The 9,071-nt window shown below is 48.7% G+C and overlaps 1 protein-coding gene across 2 annotated transcripts; it reads left to right on the forward strand.

The window, feature by feature from the left end:
- The first annotated feature begins 4,783 nt into the window (after positions 1-4,783).
- On the forward strand, positions 4,784-8,216 carry LOC103636331 (uncharacterized). 2 transcript variants are annotated; one of them, XM_008658686.4, is made up of 3 exons: positions 4,784-5,403; positions 7,398-7,479; positions 7,840-8,216. In XM_008658686.4, the coding sequence occupies exons 1-3, from the start codon at positions 5,074-5,076 to the stop codon at positions 8,046-8,048; spliced, it is 621 nt and encodes a 206-aa protein (XP_008656908.1). In that variant the 5' UTR covers positions 4,784-5,073; the 3' UTR covers positions 8,049-8,216. The 2 variants fall into 2 exon arrangements, with proteins under 2 accessions (XP_008656908.1, XP_008656909.1); XM_008658687.4 differs by having other exon boundaries at positions 7,843-8,216.
- The last annotated feature ends 855 nt before the right edge of the window (positions 8,217-9,071 follow it).

Below are 9,071 nucleotides of genomic sequence, written 5' to 3' on the forward strand. Positions count from 1 at the left end.
GGTATCCTGGTTCCCTGTGGGTATGGGTGGTGATCAAATCGGCTGTCATAAGGTTTCCGATATGATTGCCCCCCAGGGACCATGCTTACTCCGAGCTTATCTCGGAACGCCCTGGCTATTTCTTCCCTTACTATATCAATGGCAGCCGGTGCGAGACCACCGACTCTCTGGTCAAACATAGGTGGGGTTGGCTGGATATTAGCATGCTGTCTTTCCCCCCATTGATTTGAGTTACGTGGTGCATTTTCATTTGCCCTATATGGGTCATAGGTTTGATTGTTTCTTTCCGGCCTCCTCGGTGGGGCCGGAAAGCTTTCCTGGGCTCTGGATCTTGAATTAATGGGTTGATGCATTGTATAGTGCGATGGGAAGTGCTGCTGGGACGGGTGAGGATTCCGGTAACAATCCTCCTCAAAAAGGTCATGTGCGGACTGTCCGGACATTGACCCGGACCGTCCGTGATTATGTGCGGACCGTCCGTTGTTGTACGCGGACGATCCGACTGGGTAGTTTAGGTTCTGTGCCGTGTGTGGTGGCTCGGGCGCATATCTAGGTAACTCATTAAAAATAGGCCCGACTGTTGCTGGCCCGGACGGTCCGCGCTCACGTGCGGACGGTCCGGGAATGTACAGATCGGCTGGTTTGCTGCCGATTTGCGGTTGATTAGGGTATGTGTCCATCGGCATCCCATAAAGGGGTTGTGACTGGTCGTGACAACCTGTAGCCGATGTGTTACACGCGTTATCTCCTAACTCAACCTCGTTCGAAGGAAAATTTGCGGTACTAGATTTATCAAATGCACGTACTAGTCTCTTAAGATCGCTTTGCATACCCCCTATGATGTTCTGCATTTGTTCACGCTGATCTTCTACATAATTTCTAAGAGATTGCAGATCGTTGGTATTACTTACATTGGGGATATCTGGCGTGGGTTGGAGCGAAGCCGGATCCGTCGCCCGATGTCGGACGACCTTGTTGTTCCTGTCCACTTTGAAGTTGGCCAAGAACTTTGCTTTTGCCTCCTGGATCATCCGCTCCTTGTGCTCCTCGAACTGGAGCTGCTCGTCAGCCGGCAAGGTTTCCCAAGTCGGCTCTATGATGTTGCTTGGAGAAATATCAGAGCTATCCCTTGAACCGGCCATTGAGGGCCGATTTGATGAGCTTAGATATGTCTTCCCCAGCGGAGTCGCCAAAAAGTATGTTGACGCCTTTTCGGAGCGCCAAATACTCAAGAAGAACCGGCGGCGGTGCTCTCTGGTCAGGCGTGGACGGTCCGCGGCACAGAGCCGGACGGTCCGCGACCTGGCGCGAGGCGGCGATGCTCTCTGGTCAGGCGCGGACGGTCCGCGGCACAGAGCCGGACGGTCCGCGACCTGGCGCGAGGCGGCGATGCTCTCTGGTCAGGCGCGGACGGTCCGCGGCCTGGGGCCGGACGGTCCGCGACCTGGTGCAGGAGCTTGGGTCCTCTGCCTGACGGCCGGACGGTCCGCGCCCTGAGGCCGGACGGTCCGCGCGTGCGCAGGGGCGGCGGAAGTCGCCGGCGGCGGCCTGGATCTCGCTCCCGGGAGGGACCCCGTCGGGGAGGAGAGATTCTAGGGGTTGTCTAGGCTCGGGCCGGTCGAAGAGAGGCGAAGAATTTGGGGATTGAGAGGCTAAACCTAAACTAGACTAGAACTACTCCTAGGATAAAATGCGAATAAAAGTTGTATTGATTCGATTGTTGATGATTACAAATCGGCCGTAGATCTCTCTATTTATAGAGGAGGGGGGCTGGACCCTTTACACAACTGATTCCGAGCTAATCCCGCGAATATAGCTAACAACCGTAGCACAAAACTCGGAACCCTAATCTGTTCTGCGCACGCGCGGACCGTCCGGACCACAGGCGCGGACCGTCCGGACCGCGGACCGTCCGGCCTCAGGGCCGGACCGTCCGCTTGCTCATTTTTTGTTCGAACACCAAGCCTGGCCGAAAGTGCAGGAGGGAGAAATCCATAGCAGAAAAGCAAGAAGACGAAGCAGGAGAACCTGAGCTAGCTCCTCATGGTTGTTGCCGCAATAGAACGAAGCAGTTCACGGTTCTTCCAGATCGAGCTGCAGCATGCCTGCCAACCCTCCTCAAACCACTTCAAACCAAACAAGTTCTCAGGTGGGGCGACAGGTGATAAAGCGAAAGCGAGAGAAGTGGTGGTCTATGCGTGCGTGTGTGTTCACCATAAATTAAAGCAAACTAGTTCTTCAGGTGCTTGTGATTAGCACTTGCCGAGTGGAGTGATTCGATCGAACAGTGGCACATTCGTCGGTCTGTCCTGACAGGAGGAATGCAGCCTTTGGTACAACAGTTGCAAGTACTTCCTTAACTAAGAGGATGGATCATTATTGCTTTTTTTCTTTGTGACGACGGTGAGTTGCAGTCACCTGACGACACTCATGTTGACAAGTGGCGTAAGTGTCTGAAAATGATGTTTATTGCATGTGTCACGATCACAGGAAGATTTGGATGCCTGCTTTGTCGATCCATCACCTGCCATGGAAACGTTTTTCACATACGCAGTGACAACCGATATAGACTGCTTTCAAAATGATCGCATGGAAACGGTTTTCAGATGCATTTAAAGAGTGGAAGAGCGCACTTGTTACACATACGCAGAGACACAATCGATGATGTTTTCTCACAGATTGACTCCTGAGGCTGAGGCTGGAACTACGTCCGAGCTTGAACATTGTGCAGCAGCTGCAACAATAACAAAGCATTGTATTCCCAAGTAAGTTGATATAGACTAAAGTTGAAACTCAACATAAGGCTTGGGCATGTGGAAGCTTCTAGTCAACACTAAATCTTTAGGTATATTCCAAAGTCTGCTTTTACTGTCCCTTTTTATGTCAACTTCAGTCTTTCTCTGCCTCTCTTCCCAACTTCGAGCCTGAACATTCTGTGGTTTCAGAAAACATAATGTGCACAAAGAAAATACATCGGCCTGTATTTCTCGTTTGTCCGAGGTTTACATGATGACACAAATGGCTTCCCTGAAGCTGCTGTTACACAATTCTCAAATCCTTCGTCAACAAGCAAAATGGAAGCAGGTTCTGAAATCCCTGAAGATGCTGTTACACAATTCAGTTTTTATATTGAAGTTGGAACCTCATCCTATGCTTAATGAAGAGATACAGTGGGTTGAAGATGGTCTACCAGTTGCTTCTGGGGTATTTCGCCCTGGTACTGAAACTAAGGATATCTGGGAATTCTTACACCCTGTATAGTGTGACTGGAGTGCAAAAGGGTCTTTTACCGATTTTTCCCTCAAAAAAGGAAATATGGGCTACAATACCAACCTTTTTTTATATAGCGTTGTAATGGAAGATTCCCATTTGACAAGATGTATTTCAAGGACTGAAATGCTCAGCTTTTCTCATCGTGTTCCTGCAGTACTGTGTTGAAGAAAGGAAACCCATAAATCCATAATCGTCAACCAGTGATGTATTTTGGTGTTCCTTGTGACAGGTATCCCAAAATACCATTGTCGCTTGTCAGTGCTAGATAATTCTACTGAGATATATATTTTTTACTTGATATCAGAATATGATGTTTGCAGACTTAGAAAAAAAGAATAACTATTCTCTAGTCACCCTCTTGAGCTGTTTGAAGGTCCATGAAACAAGAGGATGATGTCTTCTGTAGTCACCCTCTTAAGCTGTTTGGAAGTCCATATCAGCACAGTATCAATCAAGTATAAGTGTATAGCTGACTTTGAGGATACACTGAATACTTTTTTTTTGTTATTTGGATATCTTTTAATGCTTGTTAGGTACTTGATTTCTGTCCTTGCCTTCAGCTATCACTATAAACTCGTGCATATGTCAGCACTGTGAAATTTACTGTTCTAGTACAAAATTTGAATTGTGTAAATTTACCGAATTTCGTTCAGTTATTAGTGTGTGATGGATTATGGATATCTTTTTTTTCCTTGGTTCTAGCCTTGTAATTGCCCCCATTCAAAGCTATTTACCTTTGCTGGATTGCATTGATCCATGACGAAGATGGAATTCTCATTGGTTTCCCTTTTAAATATGTCTGAATCTATCCATGTCATATCCTCTCGGTTCGAACTCCATGGTACTTTCAGTACTGGTGAACGCCGAATGCACGCCAGCTACGGCTTTCGGTTTTTGCTTTAGTTCTGGCCTTCTCATGTTTTTTTGGAGATTGATGGTTCTTCTTTGCCTACCACCTAAAGAACAGTAGCTTGGTGTCTCTTATCCTGGCCTTCTGTTGTAAGTATGAAGGATAATATATGCTAATCACTTCGTGCTAACAGAACAGTAAGGATACCTAAAGGCTGCAACCGTTGTCGCTCTGTTCCTTTATTTTCAATATCAGCTCTACCTAGTAGTACATTATAAAACAATCACGCTAGAAGGTGCCAAGAACTGGAACCTTTCCCCCCGCGAGCGCGTGCTGTGCCGCTGCTGTGTATGTATATGCTAGTGAAATACGCATAGCTGCAGCCCGCAGGAGGATTTACTTGCTGAGACTTCAAAAGATCATAAAATTTGCAGCATATGGATTCTGGGGAAGCCCTGACTGTATTTTGTTGTTCCAGTGTCACATCTCACCATCCATGCATGATGGCCATTTCAGACTTGGGGTGCCTTTCCTTCTTCTTCTTCTTCTTTTTTTTTACTTTTTGCACTGCAAGTATGCTCTCTGATGTGGTGATTTCTTAATCTGTCACTGTAACAAATGGTCACAGTGAAAACAAAAGAAGAGGGAGGAATCAAATACAAGGTGGGCCCACCTTGATTTAGAAATTGGCAGTAGCCTCCAAGACATCAAATATACATATATAATCCTAGTCATCCAATGGAGCTACGAAAGCGAATGAATGACCATGACACATTTGGGGGCTGGACCGCTGGACTGGGTGGTGGGTCTCTTTGGAAAGGAGATCCATTAGCAAATAAGCATGATTGCTGGAGCTCACCTTCCATTCATCCCACACCTAATTTCATTCACAAGTGCTTAGAACAAATCTCCCTTCTCAGTGGGTGGTCTAGGCAAGTAACTGTCGTGACATGACATTTGACATCCGTCCTTTCCCTCTCTCTCTCTGTCTAGACTATAGAATAGCAAGTATAAAAAGGAGAAGCCTCGGGCGCTGTCGTTGGACAGGAAAGGGGGAGCTCAGGCCTCAAGAAGAAAGAGCCCGCGCCACGCCACGCCACGCCGCCGTGGACATGGAGGTGGAGCTGGAGCACGGCGGGGATGAAGGCGGCGACAGAGGGAGCGAGTCCTCCTCCTCCTCCTCCAAGAGGAGCTTCGGCGCTTCTTCGGACGCAACCGTCAGCAGCACACCAAGCAAGCTGCAAGCCCTGAGGTTTGCAGAGGACCTCTCGCTGCCGTCGGTACGCTCGCCTCTCTCTCCCCCCCTCATCATTGTTAGCTGCTAGGTGATCAGCAACCAGAAATGAGAAATCTGCAATGGCGTGGCGTTGGGTTCTTGAAACTAGATAGAGCCATCCTTTTTTTTCTTCTCCCTTCGTCGAGGTCGCTAGCCTTTGCCATTCCAGAAACCATTAGCCCTGTACACCACCTGTCCTGTCAGTTCAGGCTTCATTGGTAGTAACAGACTAACAATGGAGTCGATCCACCCTTCACTGCATTTCGACAGTCGACACTTGACAGACACTCCCCATCCCCACACGTTCCGTGTCCGTTGCCTGCTCCACTGTACATCGAGGGAGAAAGAGAAAGAGAAAGAGAAACGCAGGAGCCTGGCTGCTGGTTTATCTCCTTGGATTCTCAAAAGGGACCTCCTCCCCGGCCACACCCCCCATTTGCGATCGCTTTTTGCCGCCCTCCAGTCCGGCTTTTAGCGTAAAAGGTGAAAGGCCCTGACCCTGACACTGTTTATTGCCAATCCGCCAAACGACTCCACTGCAGGAGCAGTTTACTTCCCTGTCCGTCTGTCTGTCTGTCTCTCTATCTCTTAACCTGCCCTGGTCAGCCTGGAAACCAGATATCTGTAGAAAGCTACACATTGCTGTTCCTGATCTTGTTCACAAGGAAACCAACGGGAGAGAGTGGCATGCAGTAGATGTAGATCGCTGGCATGGCATATGGCAAGACTGGATCTGGTAGCATGGCAGACACCGGGCACGCATGCGGCACCTGTAGCCTGTTCCTTGCGCCGGTCTCTGCCACAGCTGAGCTGTCGGCCCTGCGTCTTTATACCGGCGTCAAATACAGCGCATGCGCTAGGCAACACGTACACGTACGCCTCCTTTTGACCTGATATGCACACGCGCATGTGGAATTTAACAACGATTAGTAAACCATCCCCGCGCGTCAGATACTCGTTCGTTCATCCATCCATTCCTGTCCCAGAGCCAGCATGTGACCATTTGATTCAGTCCAGTCCACCCAGCATTTCACAATCAGTTAGCTTAATTAGGCTCTGAGCTCTGACTGAAACATTGTATATGTATTTGCAGCATTCCTGACGCGCGCCTTCCATGCTCATCCTTCTCTGAAAGATTATTCTTATCTTAGAGAGACATTAATTGCATGCTACGTACTACACATTACTGTGCATGCATGCCAGCCACCACCATGCGGCATGTCGTCCCGGGAGAGGATGAGGTGCCACATGCAATGGTATCTGAAAAGGAAGTCTTATTGGCCTGATCACTAGACCAAGAGAAGAAGATGGATCACAACGGTAGGCATGCGAGACGACTAGCCCAGGCCACTGGCACACGTGATGATACTTGTCATACTACTATAGTATAATGCAAGTGGCTTGCACATATATATAGCCGATAGATTAGCATATATATATATATATATATATACTGTATGTCAGTGATATTGGTATGATGTGCCATGGAGGTACAGAGCCAATGAGATATACGACTAGCACTGCTGGCTGGATGCAGGAGGACTCTAGTACAGTCTGCAATGCATTAGGGTTCAAGATCAAGAGTGGCAGGGCAGCCATGTGACTCTTGGAATTTCACATTAGAGATAGCCGTACTGGTTAGTGGAGAAGGTGGATTAATGCATGGTTAGGTGTGATGGACACAGAGGGCATGGGTAGCTAGCTAGCTTTTAATTAGGATAAGTCTGTGACCACTTAACCATTCATGATTGATGTCAACAACAGCTAAGGCGAGGAGCCTATCTCTATCTAACAAATAAGCTAGCATAGGTTTTATTAGAAAAAAAGGAACATAATGACGACGACGACGACTTATACATATACTGCGGTGATGGTTGCCAACAACATATGATGATGTTTATGCAGAGCGAATGCTTAGTTCGTCGTTGATGTAGAGATGAAACTGATATAAACCAAGCAAAAAAATAATGATAATGCTGGAATATAATAATAATGCAGGTGCAGGTGGTGGTGATGAGCGCCAACATGGGGTGTTCGCACTGCCGGCAGCGGGTCGCCAACGTCGTCTCCAAGATGAACGGTGAGCACCCACATTTCTGAGAGATGCCACGTACGCCACGCACGTGTACTCGTGCCCGTTAGTTAATTCGCATAAATACGTGGACCATCACCACTAATTACCTCTGCCACGCATTAGCAGGACGCGGACGCAAGCATTTCATGCATGTCCGTGATGCGTCGTCGTTTGCCTTTACTAGCACTAGCAGTGCTAATTGCTAAACAATGCACCGCTGTTCTTCCTTCTCACGTCACCCGTATCTTGGTCTTGGCCCACGTACTGGCCGTTGTACGTGCGTGCGTACTGTACTGCTGCCTGCCTGCTCATCCATCAACTCATGTATGTGCTTGGCTCGGCTGCTTGTGTCCATTATTCCATTAGCAGGCCTGCTGGACTACATGGTGGACTTCGGGAAGAAGGAGGTGACGGTGCGCGGGAAGGTGGTGCATACCAAGAAGAAGAAGAAGAGGCACATGAGGGCACTGCTGGGTGCAGCAGGAGCAGGTTGGGACGACGCCCGATCGGCGGCGTCTTTGCCCGGCGGCCATGCCAGGACGCTGTCCTGGTTTTGGGGGTGCTACAGCTCATGACGGCCATAGCTAGTATAGTCTTTATATAATACTAATATATACCGCATATATATAGAGAGACTATCATACGTCTGTATGTTACATTTATATGTAACTAGTAGGAGCTGCGTATATATAGTTGTTGTATTAATAATCTGTTAGTAGTAATATATTTCTTCTCCTGGTCCATTTATTTCTGAATAATCATGTAGCATGCATGCATGTATCATGTATGCAGCAGCGGAGCCCTCCCCCTCCACCAGTCCACCCCCCAATTAAGCACAGCGAAATAACCGGATCCGTGCTGGGGACACGCCGGCGTGACGCCTCAGAGAATTCCATGGCGTGCACCTGCAGTGACAGACAAGGCGAGAAGAACAGAGCAAGAGTTAACTGACTGCTGCACTGGTCGGCTCCTGTGTCGTCGCGGCGTCGGCGTCGCCTGAATATTCTTTCCCTCACGTGCGCTGCTTATGAAAAGCTGTAGCCACCTGTCTGGTGAGCGAGCAGAGCAGACTAGCAGAGGCGTGCAGTGCAGCAGCGTCTGAACTGGAAAGGCTCAGCTGAGGAGTGAGAGCTGTGCAGTGCTCACCCACACCTGGCCAGTCATCACAGCCACAGACCGCAGTCAGTACCATGATCAATACTAATCAGTAGCACTAGCATGATCCCACAGGATACAGTCCAGATGAACAGAGCAGGGGTAGATTCAGATTGTCGGTAAAAGCAAGGACCAATAACCGATCGCTAATCATAGCGGCGAGAGGGAGAGGGGCCAGGAGCCGATCGCTGCGGCGACGGCGAGGTGCCCTTTCAGAAAGATAGAAAAGCTCAGCGCACGCACTAGCAAAAGCGAGAGTGATCCAGCCATCGCCACACCACGGCTCACGGCACAACGACAACATTTCGGCATGTTCATCGATGTTTCAGAGTAGTAGACAGATTCTTCACAGATCGCAGGAGACAGGGCAGGTGGGTAGAGATCACATTATTTCAGTTAGATTCATGAGTCGGCAGTACCTATTTTAACAGGAGAAAATGCTA

Source organism: Zea mays, chromosome 8, assembly GCF_902167145.1.
Source record: "Zea mays cultivar B73 chromosome 8, Zm-B73-REFERENCE-NAM-5.0, whole genome shotgun sequence".
NCBI classification, from domain to species: Eukaryota; Viridiplantae; Streptophyta; class Magnoliopsida; order Poales; family Poaceae; genus Zea; species Zea mays.

Excerpts from the sequence above, each read along its gene's own strand:
- LOC103636331 (XM_008658686.4), top strand. The coding sequence starts at position 5,074 with ATGACATTTGACATCCGTCCTTTCCCTCTCTCTCTCTGTCTAGACTAT. Across the intron at positions 5,404-7,397 it reads AGGACCTCTCGCTGCCGTCG|GTGCAGGTGGTGGTGATGAG; the intron begins GTACGCTCGCCT and ends ATAATAATGCAG. Across the intron at positions 7,480-7,839 it reads CGTCGTCTCCAAGATGAACG|CAGGCCTGCTGGACTACATG; the intron begins GTGAGCACCCAC and ends TTATTCCATTAG.